At 37.6% G+C, this 21962-nt stretch overlaps 1 protein-coding gene across 2 annotated transcripts in view; it reads left to right on the top strand.

The window, feature by feature from the left end:
• The window catches only part of LOC131070423 (preprotein translocase subunit SCY2, chloroplastic), a 241574-nt gene that overhangs the window by 123655 nt on the left and 95957 nt on the right, over nucleotides 1–21962 (top strand). For both annotated transcript variants that reach the window (XM_058005936.2, XM_058005935.2), the window contains one exon: nucleotides 8331–8422. In XM_058005936.2, coding sequence (XP_057861919.1) covers nucleotides 8331–8422 — 92 coding nt within the window. The remainder of the gene's footprint in view (nucleotides 1–8330; nucleotides 8423–21962) is intronic.

The raw sequence follows: 21962 nt of genomic DNA, 5'->3' as shown, positions 1-21962 counted from the left end.
TTAAATGCTTGCCAATAGGTCATCAACATGCACGGGAAATCTGGCTAATAGTCAAGAAAATGCCTAAATTAGTCAATTGGACAAGAGAGAATCTACATGAGATGGCAGCTTTGTGAAATTTCCCTAGAGATAGGTATGCCCAAGTCTGAATATGCCAAAGGTAAAATACACAAGAAATAAAAAGCATAATTCAAGGTTTTTCAGTACATAAATACAGTACACTGATATGATTTGCAAGAATAAAAACAGATAGATTAAGTGAATAGATTCTCATTCAATCCATCATATAAATAGAGAGAGATATACAAATGGAAATTCTGATATTGTAAATGACTAAGTAGCTCAATGTGACTGAATTACATGGCTAGGAATGTCAAACAATAGGCTCACCATAAAGCAGGGGTCTGTCCTCAGGAAAAAGAAAGAAAGAAATGCAAAAGACACAAAATGAAAAGAAAATATATAAAGATTTAGCCACATAAGGAAAAGAAAATATATAATGATGTAGAACGCATCGTCAATCAATAGTGATGCAAAAGAGGGCCAGCATGTAGCTCTTTCCAGATGTAAAATAAAGGAGCTAGTTTTCCTTGTCTCAAGAGGTAAGAACATTTGTAACTGATCTCCACAGTGGTGATTACTGAGTTCATGAGGCAGTCTTGATGACAGTACTGATGATAAGAGATTGGCATCATCCGTGCAGTTACGGCCACAATATGTATCCTCTCCATCTTGTCTTGGTGATGATGTTTGGAATAACATCTTGGATGCTTGCAAGCCGTTATGTATTAATTTCTTATCTATCTTTACTTTTATTATCCATTGGAATAAGATGATTTCCTCAACGTTTTCCCTTTCATAATTGATAAATATACGATCTGATATAGGTGCTATGCTCACTTATTACTTCCTAACTCTTAACTACTTCAAATTTGATATCAAGGCTGCCGCCCTTGATCACACAACTGTACATTGCTTGTTACTTTCTAGGTGAAAGATGGGGACACCAAATCCAACCATTAGATTCTTTGGGCAAGCGAATCCCTAGACCCCCATTACATTGCTCCCATCGACATGCAAACACTTGCCATTTTGCACTTGGCATGATAGAATCTCATTCCCCAAAAGGTTGATATCGGGCTTATAGAGTATTAACTACTTGACTTGCTGGTTAGCATTTCCCTGGACACTTGCCCTTTGGCATGCACTTTCATGGAACCCTGCCATTTGAATAGAGGAACTTGCTTATGTTCAAGGTTGACTAGGGATGCCATTGATGGACCCAAATTTGCATTTAGAATGGTGGGAAACTCCCAAACAATTCTTAGGACATTTGGGCCTTTGCTAGGCCTTCAACTCTTATAAAAGATGGGGAACTTCATCAGTTGGTATCATCTTCATCATTTATATAAATAAACCCCAAACCCTAATTCAAGTACTTGTGTTTGGTTATAGGTTCTAAGGAAAAAACCATGTGGATTTGGAGATCAGAGGATGGAAACCCTTGATGATTTCTTGAGGGAAGTTTCATATAGAGGTTGCATGAGCACTTAACCTGGAGGACAACAACTATATTTGGATATTTCAATAGTTTGATCATTTCTAGAATATCTTATAATCATTGGAGTTTGATTAACAACAATTATTTGTAGTAGGAGTCCGGTGTAATCATTTGAATAAAATTTGTAAGTAAAATGCATTGTTTCATCTAATTTATGTGTCGATTTGTTTATAATATGTGGTCATTTCAGATCTATGTATTTTTGAGAAAATGTCTTGGTTGATTTTCATTGCTTTATTCCTGATCTAACCAATTTATATGAAACTTTTAGTTAAGTGTCATTACATGTCTTATGCACATTTCATATTTTGACATGTAATATAATAATTTGTGAAATAACTGAAAGGGCCTAGACTTGGTGTTAGTTTCCATTGTTGTGCGATGGAAATTCTGCAACAGAGCTTCATATCAATAAATATTATCCAAGTTTTGAATGTCGTTTAGGTAAAATTTTATATGTGCTAGCTCACCATTTTGTATAGAGAAGTTATTTGTTGTCACATGGACTTTTTCTATTTATAATGCTATTGAAATGACAAATTCTTGTAAAACAGTAACAACCATGCTGAATTTCTTCCACGTATGGTGAGTTTTGTGATCAAATAGAATATTGTCTGATTGTCTACAAAATTAATCTCTGTATTGGAAAGCCAAGCTTCTCATAAAATAAGAACTAACCTATAATGAGCAATAAAATTATAATCTTCAAATATTTTTGAGGGATTTCATTTTCAAGCAAAATAAACTTTAAATGTCTATCTTTTTGGATTTGTCAAGAGTAAAAGGTTGAGACACTTATTCAACAGTAGGCAATGGTTTTATGCTTTTTGAACTGAAAGTAAATCCTAAGGCTAGACAATTGCACTAGTCAATAATAATTAGAGACTAAACAATGCAAGTACATATGGATCACATAAGTTCAAGCACATACATACGCTGTTTAAATTTAAAACATGATAGTTGCATTCACAGCTACAACTATCAACCAAAGACCTATGCAATACAAACCTTTCAGTAGTTATGCTTTAACTCTTAGCACGATAACACATGGCAGTAAATTAGAAGCAAAAAGGCAGACTTAATACTCTTGTATAAACATTGAATTTTAAAATAACAATCATGAAATCTCAGTGAATAGAAACTTCAGTAATTTGCAAGTAGGCATTTTAATTGCCATTAGCCAACTAAGTGTAGAAAACCACGTATTTATAATGTTTACAAAACTATTGCTTGAAAATAAATAAAAGGATAACTGCTACTTCTACTCTAAGAACAACTGATTGTATGAAATGCAATTTTTATCATAAAATCCTATCTTTTAATGGTAAATCAAAATCATGCAACTCGTAGTCAATTTATAGATTGAATTTGTTACAGACTATGAGGTAATGCTCTCATTGCTTGCATGACAAGAGATCTAAAGTAATGATCTAAAAATAGTTAACTCCAAGCAATCAATAGTGAACGCTAAATACAGTAAAAAGCTAAAAGTAGCATGGGTTGTAAATAGCACCAGCTAAAAATAGCAAATCCCAAACTATGTTCTTCTCTTTGAAAATGGTGATGGCTAAAAATAGTGTGATCTTTTTTAGCACAGGTTTAAAATAGACTTTTGGATAGGTGGATTTGAAATTTGAATGACTTTGACGATTCTATAGCTTTTCTTTTGATAATGATAAACTCTCTGAAAACATCTAAACCTTGAAAAATCCACTTTGATGTTTTGAATCCCTTTGATTAAGTTGCACTTTTGCAGCTTTGCTTTACATATTCATCAATACACTCTAAATTAGACTTCATTTTTGTTCTTTTGATTTCCTTTGTATGGCTGTGCACTTCATTGCTAGGTGTGCACCTAATAGCAGTTTGTAAATTTTTGAAAAATCCCTTTAGTGAGGTGCACACATAACCACAAACACACATTTGATAAGGGCTTTTGTTAACACTTGATTTGTCCTTTAGTGAGGTGCACCCTTGCCCTTGAGGTGTGCAACTCATAACTGGGTTTGGAAGCTCTCTTTGGGAGGTGTGTATCACAACACTTCATGCATGCCTATACACTTATTTTGATACTTACCATTTTAAAATTGAGTTTTATCTTTATGAGGTGTGCCCCTGGTTTCTAGGTGTGCGCTTGATAACTAAGTATTTTCGAACATTGATTTTTTAATTTTTTATGAGGTGCATCCTTGTCTTGCAATTGCACACTTTAACATGGAAGTTGTGAGTTTTGAACTGCTTGTCTTTTTAAAGTGTGCGCTTTTTCATCCATGATGAACTTGTACATGGATTTTAACTTTGAACATTTCACTATATGGTGTGTACTTTAGGATCAAACAGATGCCTATCTATTGACTTTCCTTCTCTGCATTAAAACAAACATTTCCTTATAATTGCATACCATTTAATTTTTCGAACTGTTATTATGCTTCATTTAGGTGCATGCATAGACACTAGGTGCACACTGCTCTTTTAGTTTTCATCATTGATTAAGTGCATTTTTCCTTTGACACGCACACTTGTGTTTATGCCTTTGTTTTTTGAACTGAAATGCATTGGACGCCCTCTACAAGTTGCACATTCACAGACCAGATATGTAGCTTACCATCCCACGTGCAGTTTTCATGCTACCTTCTAAAATTCTGAAACCTCCTTTACATAGGTGCTCCCCTCGCGCTGAGGTGCATTCCTGACAACATGAATTTTGTACCTTTGTTTTGTAAATGAATTTTTCTTTTATGAGGTACATGCTGGCTCCACGGCAAGAGCTTTACACTTGTGTATAGGTTTTTCACTGTCCTAAAAATTGAAGCAAAGTTTTCTTTGTAATGCTGCACCTGAGTTTCCAAGTGCACACCTATATCTTTTGCTAAATTTGAAATTTGAAATCAAAATGTTCTCCTTTTAGGTGTGCCCTGTAATGCCCTGCCAGGAACCCCAAAGGAAAACCCACAACAAGGGTGAAACAATTTTTTTTTTTTTTTTAAAGTATAAACATAATAAGTGCATTAATCACAACATGCACGATAACACAAGCGGAAGACTTACACCAGAATTCCTTAAGGGTTACCAACAAAGAATTAAACCAAAAGATAAATTCCACAATTAAGGTTAATCCGATAATCCACCATTAACTCAATGATCTCAAGAAGCCATTTGCAATAGCAGACTACACCATTGAAAGATTTAAAGGATACAATATAATTTGTCTTCAATAAGCATTTACACATACATAAAGGAAGCTGATAAAAACATGCCAAACAAAGGATTACATTGCTCTTCCAATACATGCCTTCTCAATATACATATAAAAATACAACTTAACCGATTACAAGGTTACATAAGATCAAGATACAATGACCACATAGGTCTCCAAATAACGATAATCTCCAAACATGAGATAAGCATGAGCCACGATCCACAAAAACACCTGCGAAGCCAATCCTTGCATGAAGGTACGAACAAGAACATCCGATGGGAAGTGGCACTACCACCCGACCATGTAATTCCCAAATTGGAATCACCCCACCGTGCTAGGAGATAGCTGAGGACCCTCAAGCAAGCAAAAGCATGACATGGTCGACAAAACAATACGACTCCATGACAACACAATACGACTCCACAATAATCTAGGTGACTCAACATCACAAATACACAAGTGACTCGACATCACAAAACACAAGTGAACCTAAAGAGAGAGTGTCATCGCATAGCTTATGATGGTTACCATGGTCGACCTCCATAGGTCCCGGCCCCCATCCTGGCTTATCCTGGTAACCTTTCTCGAACCTTTGGCTCCAACTAAGTCTCATGTAGACCCTACCAGCCTTTCGTGAAGACAAGGTGGTCGGTTTGCCATTCCAGGCATTCCCACTACATTATGAGCCCTGTATAAGCACTCACTTATGCGCGAGGTACAATATCTTATTTAATGTTATGAACTACCCACCTAATCAATTAATTAGATTATCACTTTATTATCTGACTTTCGATGGGTTATCCTGCCAACCACTTTGGGCGCGGCCCCCACTCGAAAGCCACTCTCTCAAGGGACACTAAACAAACATGGTCACTCCACGAGGACCCTATGGCGAAGCAGACAACCATAACACCACTATCCAAAAACAAATGGTCAAAACAAGGACATACTGACTCTTGGTTAACCATAAGGCAAAGACACTACATGGTTAAGACAACGAAGCCATCATATATCACTTGATCAAAGGTACCAAATACGCCACCACAGGACGACTGAACCACAGACCAGAAATAACACAATATAACTCTTGCAAGGAAAACTAATTTCACTAAGTCTGCAATCAGGCAATCTTTGAGAAAATCAGCATCATAAGTACTTGCAACATCATTGATTGAAAATTAAATCAAACACTCTTTTACCATTCACATCTATTCAATTTCCAAATCAATATTCCATCAAGGATGAAATTCACATCTAATATTCAACTGAATAAAACATGAATTCCTAATAGGCATTTTAATCCATTTCTAGAATATATCCAATTTGAATCACTAATTGATGCCTTGATTTCCATAGATAAATTTATTAAATCACATAATAAAAATCACTTGAAAATCTCTATTTAATTAATCATGAAAACCACTTTAAAATCTTTCATTTTATAAAAATTAGCTTCGTGGCACATACCGGTTTGAACTGGTAAGGGTACAAGGTCAAGCGGGGGTCAAGGCCAACTCGTGGTAGTGCTGTTGCCGAAGCAGCAGACACTACCTGTTGGTAGTACTGCTAACGTTGGTAGCAGGCCTACTGACCGGTAGTGTTGCTGTCGTCGGTAGCAGCCGCTACCGACCGGTAGCACTGCTACCAACCGGTAGTGGTACTGCCGACTGGTAGTACCACTACCTTTGGTAGCAGCCCCTACCGACCCGCGTCGTGGGACTAGCCTGCCACGGGGTAAGGTAAAGTCCACGCACAAATAAATACATGCTTCAAAAGCATTAAAATCAACATGCCACAAAACCGTTTAAACATGAAAACGATTCATTCCTTGATCTTTTCACGGGCACACACACACACAGTGCCAAGATCCAAATTTAAAAGGGATATTTACCAGTAAGGTAAATGGTGAAATAGAATCACACAAGAACCCAATAGATAATGATTTAGGCAACAATAGAAGAGGTAATTTCCAGAAGTTGATTTCAAGAACAAAAAACATACAACAAATAGAGAAATGAACCATTTCTTTCCTATAAGCAATCATATGATCTAAGCTTCCCAAAATCAACAATAACAGGCATTTCTTCTTCCATTCCAATCATTCCACAAGAATTTATAAAAGATTTGCAGTTTTTTAACACACAGGAAGCAACTGAAATAATCAAATTTAAATTTCAAACAAGAAGAGATTATCCAACCTTGATGCAAACTAGCAAGCAAAATAATGAAAGAATCCCAGTCCTTGCAAACCAAATCGAATTCCAGCTCCTCTTTCAGAATGGTTTTCCAAATTTCTCTCCAAAAATTCTGCCTCTTCTTCCCGTGAATTTCCAGGAATATATGGGGAAAATGATTTCAACCTAAACTTTCTAGGTTGAAAGTTTTCTCCACCACTCAGATTAAATTATTTAAAAAGTTAAAAGCAATCAGATTTCTCTTTTCCAAAAACAATTCTTTTCCAACAATTAAAATGCAAAAGTCAAATGGAAAGGTAAAAAGAAAGGGTCTTAGATACAGGGCGGGGTCGAGGGTAGTGCCCCGCGAGGCCAAAAGTACTTTTATTATTTTATAAAGGCGTCGGGTGTTATAAAGTATAAGAAAGGAAAAAGACATATTGAAATGCCACTTATACTTAAATGTTATATTTTATGTGTATATTCTGATGAAGAGAATGAAACTGACCTGAAAAAACAAAAATTGATAATTTTTTGACATGTTTGGGCCTCTTTTTTTAGTCTAGCCGAGTTTTTTAAAGAAACTTGCCGAGTTTTTTGCAAAAACTCGGTGAGTTTTTGCTGTGAGTTAAAGTCATAAAAACTCGCAGAGCTCAAAAACTCGGCGAGCTTTTGAAACTCGCCGAGCTTTTGAAACTCGCCGAGTACTCTGCGAGTGTTCCATCTATGGTTTTATGTATGGACTCAGCAAAGTTTGAAAAGATTAGCCAAATTTTGTAAAGGTTCTGTGAATTTCAATACTATGATACAGTTTATCACTTTTCTAATGTTTTTTCAGCTTTTTTGTTGTTCTAACTTCGGATGGGAAAGTGTAGTAGTGGGTCTTGAATTTAATGTATTTGTCGGTTGTCAACAATATAGTGACAAGGAAGTCAGTTTATGGGATGGCCAGATCACAACTAGCAGATATTTTCTAATGGTATTTTTGTTTGATTGATTATATCTTACTTCATGTGATTTAATTTCTTGTGGATTTTTTTCATATTTAACATTTAAATTGAGACTGTAGCCAATGAATGAATTCAGATTTTTACGTGCTAACTGAATCCTCAAAACCCTCTTCCAATCATTATGAATGTTCCGTATTTTCTTTTTTCTAGGGAAAAGTGAAAAAAATATTGAAATTCATTATTGCATGAATCAGATTCAGAGATATCTACATAAGGAAAGAGTTTCCCCCTTTTCCAGCTCTTATTCTGTCTTTTTTTGGATGAATGCTTCATGAAAATCTTCATTTCAAGTGAGAAGCAAGAGCTATTCAAATTTTTTATGTTACAAACCTGATTGACAAATACTCTTTTGCTGTTTCTCATTTCATTCTCATTTTTATTTACAGATTTCAACATTGTTTGGTGACTGCATGTCTTTTGACAATGGGGTCTATGATCACAAATTGGATATGTGAAAAGATATCGGATGCTGGTTTTGGTACAGTCGAATTATTTATCATGAAAATAGTTATCTTATTTTATTCATTCTACCTTTTACCGAAATGTCTAAAGGGATCCAAAACAGAAGGATTTTATGGATGCCAATTTTTGTTTTGGTGTTAAATTGTTAATTTTTAGTATTTTTGCATTGTGTTTGAGAACTGAGGTATGCATCTTGGGAGATGCTTTGGATTTTTAAAGCATTGCAAATACTTTGTTGGTTTATTCCTTGAAAGGCTTTCATCTTGTCAATTTCGTTGTATGTTCACCTAGATTTAAGCGCTCTCCTCAGTTGCATGTGATTGAAATTGTGTAGACTCCATATTCCTGCTAGTTAGAATAATTAGATTCCAACAGATTTGGGTGATTTTGTAATTATTAATATCACGGAATGGTTATTTCCATCATCATTTCATTTCCCAAACATTCTAGGCAATTATATGTTAAAGTTTTTCCATTACATTAAAAATTTTAAAAATCCTTGGATAATTGAACTTTTAATTAGGTTTCTGTGGATATTGGTTTACAAAAACTTTGATAGACTGTGACTTTGATGAAGCTTGATATTTCCGCACTCGCGTACTGTTGTTGACTCTGAGTTTCTCTCTATTTGACATGATTTTTCCTGAAAACCTACTGTTTTGCTCAGAATTTTGGCAGATTCTGAGTCCAGTTTGTATGTCGTCTGGGTCTGTGGTCTGTTTTTCTGTGGGTGCAGACATGGTGTGGCTAGTTGGCCCTGGGGTTCAGCTGGATACACCTATGGTCATACTCATGCAAACTCAGGGCCAACCTATTGGTCCCAGGGCAATCCTGCAGTTTTTTCACTTCAATTTTTTTAAAAGGATAAATTTTTGTTTGTGCATCCTCTTATTCTAGACACCATTTCTGGGAAGCATAATCTAATCTGATATAATAAAAGTTCACAAGCAGCTCTACTATCTTAAATGAAGGTCTCCATTGTTCGAATTGTACACGCTTCCACCTTCAGTTTTGCCTTGTAAGTATTTAATAAGGTGTCAAAGAGTTCCCGTGTTTGTAATTCTTAATTGCAAATATAGATTTGTAATTACTGCTGACATTGGAAGGATGATGCACCACTTTTGTTGTTTCGCAACAATTTTTGCCATATGTTTATATTAGTGGCATATTATGTAGCTGCACTACTGTTGTGACCATTTCACACATCGCCCCATTTAAATGGGGACCCCCTCTTTTTGCTCGTTGTTGCTCGCCTTTCGCTCTGCTTTTTAGGGTTTTAGTAGTTTGTCAGTTGTCTGGATTTAGGGTCAAGCCTTAGGGTTCCCGTTTTGACGTTTTCAGGCCAGAGTCCAGTCAGTCTTGAGAGCTTTTTTGAGCTTCCTCTCGCAGGATGCAATTTTGAATATAGTGAATTCGCCAGAGGCTAAGTGAGTTGGTCTATTTTCAATTGGAATTTTGAATGAAGAGTCCAAATTTGTCTAAGTATGAATGATGAAATTGCGAATTTTGTCCAATTGAATGATTTTGACCAAATTTTGAGTTTTTTGATATTTGATCCCGGGCATTGGAAATGACTTGCTTTTACCTTGTGAAGTGATTAAAATCCCGAAATCACGATATTTTGGCCTGTAGGAGCAAAATCGCTCCTGTCCCTCAGTGAAGGACCGGAGCTCGTTTTCAAAGATCTTACTGTCTTTGCAGGATCAAGATGATTTTGCGAGTGGAAGTGGTAAAGGGAGGCATGATCTTTCCATTGAATATAATTTGAAGAATTTCATGAGCACAGAAATGCCCCAGGAGTGGAAATCGCTCCTGTCCCTCAGTGGAGGACCGGAGCTCAAAACCAAACATTGCCTTGTCCTTGCAGGGTTTAAGCAACTTGACGATTTGAAGAGATCAAAGGAGATATGTTTTATCAATTGAATATAATTTGAAGTGCCTTCGTGAAGGGAAATGGACCAAAATGCCAAAATCGCTCCTGTCCCTCAGTCAGGGACCAGAGCGAAATTCAATGTAGCTCCCGTCCCTCTCCCAGGGACCAGAGCGAAATTCCTCATGAGGCATGTTTCGGGCAAAAGGCAAGCAAGTTTTGGGTTTGAGGCAAGAAAGGAAGGTGAAATGAACCTGTTGAATACAAATTGAAGATTACAAGACATCAATAGGAGACTCAAATTGGCCTAGGCGCTCCTGTCCCTCAGTCAGGGACCAGAGCGATTTTTGCCTTAGGTCAATTTCCTGCCAAGTTTGAATGAATTCCAAGCCATGAATAAATGAAAGGATGCATTACAAGACCGTTGAAGATAAAATTGGAGGTTGGCAAAGTGTGATGGAGCCTACAAGTCTAAATTCGCTCCTATCCCTCAGCCAGGGACCAGGGCGATATGTTAGTTATGATGCCTTTCCTCCAAGTTCAAACCACTCCAAGTCAAGGTAAAGGGTGGCAAGGACATTTTGAAGCGTCTCAATGAAGAACGAAGTATCAAAGGTCGCCAATATTGAAAGAATTGCACCAAATGTCCTAGTTCGCTCCTGTCCCTCAGGCAGGGACCAGAGCGAAAGTGTTCAAATGAGGCCAAATTTGGGTTGCTATTCACATTTCGAATGTTTGAAAGGGAGTAAAGGACATCGTTTTGCACTTTGAAGACAATTACAAGTTAAGATGATGGAAAATTTTCATTATATACCCAAGTTCGCTCCTGTCCCTCAGTCAGGGACCAGAGCGAAATTTTCATGAAGGCCTAAATTTTGAAGGTTTATCAAGTATCAAGTGTCCAAGGGGGATCAAGAGACTTCATTTTACACGATGAAAGCAATGGCAAGTTGATGAAAGCAAGCATGAGCCCAGGATATTGAAGTTCGCTCCTGTCCCTTAGTCAGGGACCAGGGCGATATTTACTATATTTGCTAATTCATTCAAAATTCACGCCAAGTCAAGGTTGTACAAGGTTGCACAGGGTCTAAAGCGTTTTAAGAAGATGGTATGCAAAGGTTTCAAACGTCAAAGGGTCATTAATTGAGCCAAGGAACCTATATCGCTCCTGTCCTTGAGCCAACGACCAGGGCGATTTGCACAATATCATTTATTTTCCTTCAAAATCAAGAGAAGGCAAGGATACACAAGATGAAGGACATCATTTGGGAAGCAATGAACAAAGAACAAAGGTCGAAAGATAACAAATTTTGGCTAGAACTTCAGGATCGCTCCTGTCCCTCACCAAGGGACCAAGGCGATAAACACTCAAATATCAAATTTGCCTTGTAAACGACAAGTAAACTATGCGTGGAATGAAAGAATAAAGTTGTTACTTGCCTTGCGATACAAATTGGCAACTTAGAAGGCAAAGACCAAGGGGTAAATACAAGTTCGCTCCTGTCCCTCACCAAGGGACCAGGGCGAAAATGGTCTAAAAGGCATTCTTTCCAAAGGTGAAATAAGTCACAATCAAAATATATAGCGAGAACCTCATTTTGGACGTAGGGGATGAAGTTTCAAACGTGAAAGATGAAAGATGGAGGACCTAAATGCATAATCGCTCCTGTCCCTCTCCCAGGGACCAGAGCGATGAAGTTAATGTTCATTTTTCTTCCCATGTCTAGGCGCCAACATCATTTTTTAAATTGCATTAAATGCTAAATTTTGATAAAACTTGATATTTTTAATTAAAATTGGCATTTAATGGGTGCGCACAAGGCATTTAATAATTAATTTTGCCTTTTAAAAAACCGAAACAATTAATTACAAAGGTATTTTAATTAATTAATTAAATAAGGAGGTGAGCGCTTGGGTTTTATTTTTATATTTATACGAAAGTCGGCCTCCCTTTATTTAATTTTTGTTATTATTTGCCTTATTTCCAAGTCGGCCTAGAGGCAATTAAGGAGGTAAGCGCTTATATAAAGGGGATGTGATATGGCATTTTAAAACATCATTCAATCATCCCTTTGCATGCGATTTGGAGAAGACAATTACAAGGTGTGAAATTCCATTCAAAGGAGAAGTGCGAATTGTGTTTAGAGAGTGCGAATTTAGCATAGTGGTGCGAAGCATTATCAAAAGGAGAGTACGTGCGAACCTTAGTTTCCATATTGAGCGAACTTGCCAAGGACATTGAAGATCACGTCAAAGACATCCCCAAGGGTGGCGAATTGATAAAGAGGACGTTCATTTGAAGAAGATCACGTTGAAGCCATCTAATTTCGATTTTGCCTAGGCGATTTTCTTGTTTTGCATTTTAGAGTTAGCTCTCAAGTGAGGTATGGCGATATTGATTTATTGTTTTGAGTTTAGAATTGTGATCGTCATTGCTTCAAGTTTTGAATTTTGAAATTTTGAATTTCAATAGCTTAATCGTTATTTAGGAAATGATAACTCAAGGACTTATCATGAAGTTTCCTAAAAAATTAATCTTTAATCTAATCTAGTTATGCATTGCAAAATCTAGTTTCTCATTATGAAATGTTGTGTAGGTATGGCGACCCCGAAGGCGGGAGCATCCACCAGTTGTCCAGCTCTCATGAAGGAAGATCAAAAGACCGAAGAAGTGGAGACCAAGATCGTGTCGAAGTGGAGCAACATTGGAGATACCAACTTGGGCAACTTCAGTACAAAGAAATTTCGAGAGGTCCCTTACATTGGCAAGCCATCACCTGTCGCCTGGAGGATAATTGGAAGTGGCATCATTAAGGCGGCCGACTTCCCTCCAGCAGTACAGTGTCATGAGTTGATGATCGAGTGTGCTCATCATTATGATCCTCAATCCAGAACGATCGTGTCCAAGGAAGGGAACACTTTAGCTTATCTTTCAGAAGAGGCTATAAGTGAGGCTTTCCATCTTCCAGAGCACAGAGATATGGTCTACAAGAGCATAGAAGGAGCCAGGTCCATGTACGAAGATGATCCAGATGCTTGCCTAAGCATCATTAACAAGAACTGGTTACTCAAGAGTCGTCCTCGCCTGAGCAAGGTACCGAACACACCACACAGGATTGATTTCCAGGAGGAGTACAGAGATTTGATTACAATGCTCAACCGAGTCACAGGAGCCCCTCAAGCTTTTTACTTTGAAAAGTGGATGTTCTACTTCATCCAGGTGATAGTTCAGGGTAAAGGAACAATTCATTGGGCTAGAATGATTAGCCATTGCTTGGACGTACAGTTGAGGAGACTCAAAGCTACCAAGTCCTTCCACATGAGTTCATACGTCATCTATGCCTTGATCAGGAGCTTCGAGTACGCAGGACTACCTCACAGAGGAGTGATTGGAAGAGGACCCGGCGAGGTCAGAGTTTGTGATTCCTATGTTCACTTGCATCATCCGCCATGAAGTAACTACAAGTTAGTTAATGATACCTTCACTATGAACATCACAAGGACGTTGCAAGGCGGGATTCACAACAGATTATCTCAGGATGCACAGGAACTAGTAAAGAGGTACGGTGCTTGGTTTATCCAATTTCCGAAGTTTACTTATATCAGAGTTCATGGATGTCCTTCACCTCCATACATGTTGCCAAGATATCCGACAGACAGAATTGTGTTACTTGAGGTAACAAGACAGTTGGCGGCTTATGCGAAGGCATTTAGACACAGACATGGAAATGGAGTTCCGGTACCTATCATATTGGGCAATTCAGTTGAGGTATGTCCTAATGCTTTAGCCATGGATGACGCAGAGAAGGAGTTAGCTTTGTATTCTTTTCCATTCTTTGCTTTGAGGGAAAGCTTTGATCCACATGGATATATAGAGGAGACAGTCGGTAGGAAGTTTAAGCATGAGTTTCAGATTGAAGATTTTGTGATGAATCTCTTAGACGATCTTGAAGTGAAAAGAAAAATGCATTCTAGATTGCCTTTGGATTTCATCAGGAAATGCAAGATTTACAGAGTGGCCGACCAAGCACAGGACAGTGGCAGACATCTCCAGTCATCCTATGATCGAGAAAGCAAATCAGTAAGGTTAGATTGGAATGAGCCCGAGGTCGTGGATCTAGATGCTTTGATGGCTCCAGTCTTGTCTTGTACTCGTAGATGGGTTGATGTGCAGCATCAGAAGTTGAGAGAGCAAGGCATAGCTATGACTTTCACTTTGGAAGAGAGGCCAGCTGAAGGTGGAGCTAGTGTAAGCGAAGGTAATCCTAATCCCAGAAATGCAAATGAAGGCAACCTTCGAAGTGCAAGTGAAGGCGATCTCCATCCAAGAGGCTCGAAGAGGAAAGAGAGACCTGGAAAGAGAGAATCTTCCAAGAAGAAACAAGAGGCCAGTCGAGATCGTTCATCCGGTACATCTTCTCGACAAGAGAAAAGGACACTTGAAGTGGAAGAGTCTATGGAGTCGATGGTTCAGAATGATAAAGAAGGACAGGTACCTCAAGGGTCACCAAGTGGATCTCTCCAAGATTATGAGTTACATGAAGACAAGAACAATGACGAGGTAACATCTCCTCACAGAGAAGAAGAAATATTGCATAAGGAAATACAGGTCAAACAGACAAGATCAGCCATCCCAGATTGGTTGAAGGAAAGATTAACGAAGGTGATTGTGATCGAGGACGAAGACAATGTGATTGATTTAGAGAGCCTTGTTGGACATTCCCGGGAAGTGACAGAGAAGAGAAAGGCTACCAAGATGTCCAAGATGATTAGAGATGAGACTGGATCCAGAAAATTGCAGATAGCTACACCGGCAGTGGACAAGTATGAAGGCGAGATCTTAGCAGAGGAATATGATATAGAGACATTTGAGCTAGGTCCATCCACAGCGGAGCAGACACTAGATGATGCCACAGATTCCTTTGAGGCATTGAAGGACAAGCTTAGAGAAGAAATGGAGAAGAGTAGAAAGCTTGAGAGGGAGGTCGGTGCATGGAGAACGTATTTCAGCCATCTCAATCAGCCTTTGGGACGTCAGGATCCAGCAAGATCACCTATACAGGCACTTCCCCTTCAATCAATTGGTGAGGCAGAGAGATTCAGGAGTATGGTCCAGCGTATGAGTACTTGGATGGATAAATCTCATACAGTTGCCGTAGAATTTGCAACAAGGATGATGAAGACTATTCATAGAGCTATTCAGGTTCTTGAGATTATCCACAATTTGATGATAACGGTAGCCGCTTTTGCTCATACCAAGGATGTTATCATTTCTGTCTTGAAAGTAATTAGACAAACATCGAGGAAGGTCTTAGCGCAGGAAAAGATTATGGATGGAGGACCTCACAGTTTACTTCAGTGGTCAACCTTACTCCAGATGAAGGAAGTTCTCTTTGAGGACATCAGTACTAGGTGCAGTCATGTTGAGGAGGTGATCAACCCGATCCAGGACAGAGTATTTGAGGTACTACGTACTATTCTTGGCAGGAGGATCGAAGTTGAGACAGATGTGGGTTTGCAAGAATTGGAAGATAGAATCAAGGTCATCTTTTGCAAGGACGTCAATATCACAGACGAGCAACAGGACCAGATGTTTGCTACCATGCTCCTGATTGAAAAGACTAAGGAACTTGAACTTACATGGGACGCAGCTCTTCTAGATGCATTTGATCAGGTCATCCACTTGGAAGAAAGAATGAAGAATCTTCTCGAGATTCCAATTGCTGAGATCGAGGGAATCGTATCAAGATTCATTGCATATGCTAAAAAAGAGCATTGGAAAGGGAATAAGATTCTAGATGAGAGGTTGTTATAGATGACATGGCACCTTAATTGTCATTGGTCTATGTCTCCTAGATTTTCGTGCCAAATTTATAATTGGCTGTGCATTTAATGTTGTGCAATAAAAGGGGAACTCTTGTAATAAAACCCTAATTAGGGTTTAGGTGTCATGATCTTGACCGTTGATCTACTTTTGATCTGGACCATTCATTGTAATTGAGGATGCTATTTATACCCTCATTTCATTTCATTTTCATAAGTTAGATGTGAGAAGAAGATTAGATTATTGATGTATTAGAGAGATTAGAGTTTAGAAGCAATTTACTTTTGTAGCAAGATTGAGTTTTGAAGAAAGAATTCAAACAATTGTTGTAGATGATGACTTTGGAATCAATGAAATATTGAAGTTATGGTGTTTTGTTGCAATTCTCTTAGTTATCTTCATGGTTGTTCAATTTTCTTGAATCATTTCTCGATCAAAGTAGTGTGTTAATTCGAAGGACAAAGTGTTGGACTTGATCTTTGGTAGGATTCGCTTTCCAAACCACTAGCTTCTTGCTGATTGTAGGAACGCCTTGCGTGGTCGACTGGAGAATACTCGAATCACTTAACCTTCAATCGTTATTGTATCTTGGATATGTACCTTCGTGGTAGTGTCTTTGATCTTTGATGTATTGAAAAATCATTTGTTACCTTAGAAGATCGCATCAATTTCAATTGAGTTGTTATTTTATGGCAAAATTGAAGTTGGTTGAATCTTGCCAAGTCTTGTCCACATGAAGTCATTCTTAGGGTTAGACTAGATTAGACCTCTTGCAAAACCTTATCCTTTTGTTATTTTTTGAAAAGCTTGTTTAGTTTAGCAAAATCTTCGGCAACGTAAGGCCCCTTGAGGACACAGCAAATCACAACGACCACTGGTGCTTATGCACACGTAGAGACCCTACCAAAAAGAACATTGGAGTCATCCTAACTGATCCTTCTTGCGATATCTTCAGCAGTTAGCGACTTTATTCAAGAGAGGATAAGATGCCTTTGGGTATTTTATTCTGTGTATGATTGTGTATAAAATACACGTCAACAACTACACAACAGGTTGACGTTCAATGTGGAGAAGACCTCTATCTTCCAGTTCAATTTGAGAAAGAATAGTCTGAAAAGCTACCTAGAATTGAGATTAGTATTCACAATTTCAATACAAAGGGATGACTGTAATGCAAAATCCTCCAAAATTTTCATATTATGGAAGAAAAAGAGGAGGAAATTGCATATGCTGAATTGTCTAAGTTTTAGCAATGTTGCAAGAATAACATACTACTACATCCATTTGTATAATCTATCTCTCAGTATTTTGAGGGTTTTATGCTAACATACCCGTGGCTTACATTATCCTTGTCGTTCCGCTGTCACTTGAAATTGCACTCATATTGAACTTGGCTTGGTATTTCAAAGATGCATCAGGAATGATCTCTCAAGTGTGGGACCTTGCTAATTTGAGATCAGACTTTCAGAGAAATCTAGTACATTTCTAAGCTTAAGTGTAGGTGTTGATCCAACTCAGCACAAATTAAAACCAATGCCTACTCCTACTCTCTTGATTTATAGAGAAAAGGGAGAAGGAAAACAGTTGAAAGGGAAAAAAAATCATGCACCAAGACTTAATTGAGTTTTAACTTTCTTTAGAAGCACAAGATAATCTCTAGAAAGAACAATGGATCGCACAACTCCTTTTATAACATTGTCAAGAGGTAAATTTGAAATGTCTACACAATCAACTTGAAATAGGCCAAAAGTGACTAAAACCCACAAAATGCAACTCACAATTAGAGAATACACAATATAACAACCTTTGGAGGCAAAATATCAATATTTTATTAATCACAATGCTTAATTATACATTCACACTCCAAATCTTTTATAGAGAAATATTTTTGTTTTATTTGATTTGTTAATCATAATTACAAGAATCGCTTAGACTTGGCAAGTTCGAAAACAAGTGACCTCAAGCGAGTAAGGGAGATCTGGTAGCCAAGTACTTGCTGAACTCGCCAAGATGTGAGAGTCCCAATAGAAAGACTTTACCATTTTAGTTACTTCAAAAAAAAAAACTTACAACTTTTCAATGCTTGTTTGGTTTGTAATGTTGTCTCAATTTTTGAATTTTAAAAAATAGGCAACCCCTACAAATTTCTACTCCAAATTTGTAGTTTTCTTATCTAAGGCATGTTTTACGTGGTTTAAAACTCATATTCGTTAATGTCAAATCATCAGTGGGTGTGTTTGTCATTGTTATCCAAGTTTTGGTTGGTTTTGCTTTCATTTTCCTAGCTTTTTTGTGCAATTTCGGGTTTTGAGTTCCTCATTGCAAGTAGGAACTTTTGCAGTCACTGCAAGTAAGAAATTTTGGTTGTCATTGCAAGTAGGAACTTTTTGCTGTCATTGCAATTAGGAACTTGTTGCTGTCATTGGAAGTAAGAACTTTTAACTCAAATTGCAAGTTAACTTTACTTGCAATCGGGTCTTAGATACCCGATTACAAGCTGTATTGCACTATTACTTGCAAATCGGGTCCTAAGACGTGAAATGCAAGTTCAAACCTTTTTACTTGCAATTGGGTCTTAGAAACTCGATTGCAAGCGTGTAACCTGGTCTCCTTTTTTGCAAGTTCCCTTTACTTGCAATTGGGGTTCCAAAACCCGATCGCAAGCCAATATTGGATGAAAGTTATGTGCTTGCACTTGCAATTGGGTTTCAAAACCCCGATTGCAAGTTAATACTTACCTTGCAAACCTCTCACACTTGCAATCGGGTTTCAAAACCCCGATTGCAAGTTGGTGCCTTTTGTGCAAGCATGCTTACTTGCATTCGTGTCTTCAAGACCCGATTGCAAGTGTAAGTGTCAATGTTTTTTCCCAACTTGTGTTCCACAATTTCCGCATTCCAAGTTCGCTATCATCCCTTGCACTTGCATTTCGTCTTTCCTTTGCAAGATCAATACTTGCAGTCGGGTCCTAGAGACTCGATTGCAAGGGATTTCAATGGATGTAAAGATAGTGAGCAAAAGCTAGTGCTTTCATATGTTGATGACAATAGTGATGTAAATTGAAAAGAGTACAATGTCATATGCATAAAGAGAACTTCTCCTGAAGAATCAATATTACCCCAAGCAAGAAGATGAGGTTGGAGTTCATTGGCAAAGGACGTAAGAACTATCAATGATGCAAGTTGATTTTCCCTGGACAAATACCTTCACCGATCTTGAATACTTCAAGTTCTAGCATCTTGTAGCAGCAGAAAGACCTCTTAGACAGAGGATGATGTAAATAGAGTCTTGTCTTGGACACTTAGATTAGTTTCAATTATGCAATTGTAATTTCCCTTTGACAAATTACATGTAATATCAAAACTTGTAATTACAAGTGGTCACATTACTTGTATTCTTGTAACTTGTAATTACAAGTTGAAAGTCAGTCGGACTGTAATTTGGAATAAGTCATGGTTAGTTGTGGAATAAGTCTTAGTTAGTTGGACTTCTCCACTTTTTGCTTTCAGCCCCTCTCCTATATATATTGGAGGGTGCTCTATGTATTTTTTTATCTTTTTGACAAGCAAGAAAACTCTGCAAAATTTATAGCGATAAAGACTTTGTGTTTTATACTTGTAAATTGGATTCTCAAGCAATATAAAGAGGACATTTGAGTTTTAGACTTTGTGTTGAGGCTTTGTTCATATATCCATTGTGTTCTTATGTCACAGTGATATATTTATTTGCATATACTTGGGATTTTAGTTAGGTTTTTGGAAAGAGATTTCATCTAATTTCTTGTAGACTTTGTGCTGCAAATATTGAGGATTATATTAGCATAGTTAATTGTTTATAATAGAGAATAATTACAAGACTTTGTGCTTGTAATTGTTCCTATTCATAGTAGTTTGGAGTGCATCATATCAACAGACTTTGAGCTGTTGTATGTTGTATATTTTTATCATACTCATCATTTTGAAAGATAGATAGGATAGTAGAAAAGTGAAGACTTTGAGTATTGCTTCTACATTCCCGTCCTAGGGAAGTGACAGATGACTTTGCCTTTTCATGGAAACTTTGCTTCCTTTTATATAAGCATCTTTGTAGTTTTTGGAATTTCTTAAGTTTCTGTATTTGTTACTCTAGTTGCAGTTTCTTTTTTGAAAAGAGGAAGGAATATCATCTTTTCTAAAAAAAGAGAAAAGGATGTTGTCCCACCCAAGTTAGACTAGTGTTTATATGTTATAGTTAATTTGTAATAGTAGGAAAGGGGGAGCCTTCCCTTAGAATTAGGAGAGTTTTAAACTCACATGCTGTGGTTGAAACCATAATTTTGCACGCCTTCCTAGGTGTACAAATTTTTCAACCAACATGTAGCATAGCCATCTAGGATTTACAAATAGAATATGAAAATGGTGTTTGCCATGAAGGCCCATGTGGTTTTGAAGGTCTTCATTTGGGCTTGGTGGTGGGGGCTCCGCCCACAACCCCACCTTGTATCACAATTGGGACCTTGCATGTAATGTATCCACTTCTCTAGTTGGTATCCAGATGCATAGATTTGCTTGCCAACCATCTTTGTAGGCAAATTCACAGTGTAGGGGATGATTGGTTAGCAAAAGGGGACCAATACTTAGTCAAATTTTGCTTTGGTGAGCTATTCATAATAAAACTTTATAATATTATGTTATAAAGTTACCTTTTCTAAATTTAGAAAAAGTTAATAAAAAAGTGACTTTATAAGTTACTTTACCTTGAAATAAGTAACTTTCATTAAAAGTTACATTGTACACTTCCCTAGGAGGTTTTAATAACTTAAAAGGTGGTTAATAATTCATGATGAGACCCCCCCCCCCCTCAAGATGGCACCACTTTAAGGGAGAGGAAGATTCCAAGGAATCTTTAAAAGACGTCACTAGGGAGTTCGATTTAGGGTTGAAGTGATAAAAGAGCTTGTATGTATCATTTGGCATCATTGGAGATTGTTATTTTTTGAGGATTATTTGCATTTGCAGGTCTGCAACACTTTTGTAGGGTCTGAAATTGGGTTTGGAGGCGAAAATCTTTAGACTTTGTGTGAGAGGACGAAATCCCCCTCACCTTTGTGCCATCGTTTTAGCATGGAATGTTCATATTCAGCCATTAAGGGCCAAAAATTGAAGTTTGTAAGCAGCTACAACAAGGTTATTGACTGAATATCAGATCTGAGCAGGTTTTGGGAAGATATTTCAGGGTTTGTGGCAAATTGTGGTCTACCATTCTCTCACTAGCCAAATCGTACCATCTGGAGCTTGCCTGGATTTTCAATAAAATAGTTCAATTGGTTTTGAATCAGTATTTTCATACAAATTTCATTGTCAGCAGCAAATAAGAGGAAATCCATTGGTTATTTGGTGAATTTGGCTCATACTGGAGCTATAGGAGTAAAACAATGGGTAGAAGACACACCAAATTGGGGTTTCTCCTGGGGAAAATTCAGAAAGTGCACTGGAATAAGGATTTTTTCAAGGAAATCATTTACATTCATTTGTTATTTGCTGATAAATAAAAATCAGAAATCTGAGATTAGTTTCCAGTCAATTATTTTATGTGTGATCATTGTTATTCATTTTGCATTGTCAATTCCCAAAGCTTAAATTTTAGAAAACTCAAAAAAAGCATAAAACTTGAAAAACACATTTAAAAACCCAAAACTCCAACCGCTGGCCAAAGAAATCAGACTCAGCAAAATATATCAGATTGTTCCAATCAGCATTCGGCATCTTTCACTGCAAGAGGTGCTGCCCCTTGACCCTGTTGTGGACACTACCCCTTGACCCTGTTGTGGGCACTGCCCCTACACCTTTGTGAGAGGTGCTGCCCCTCTATCTCATTGGGGTG

Source organism: Cryptomeria japonica, chromosome 3 (assembly GCF_030272615.1).
Source record: "Cryptomeria japonica chromosome 3, Sugi_1.0, whole genome shotgun sequence".
NCBI classification, from domain to species: Eukaryota; Viridiplantae; Streptophyta; class Pinopsida; order Cupressales; family Cupressaceae; genus Cryptomeria; species Cryptomeria japonica.
Note: the sequence above shows the minus strand (reverse complement) of the source record. Positions and strands in the feature narration are given on the sequence as shown.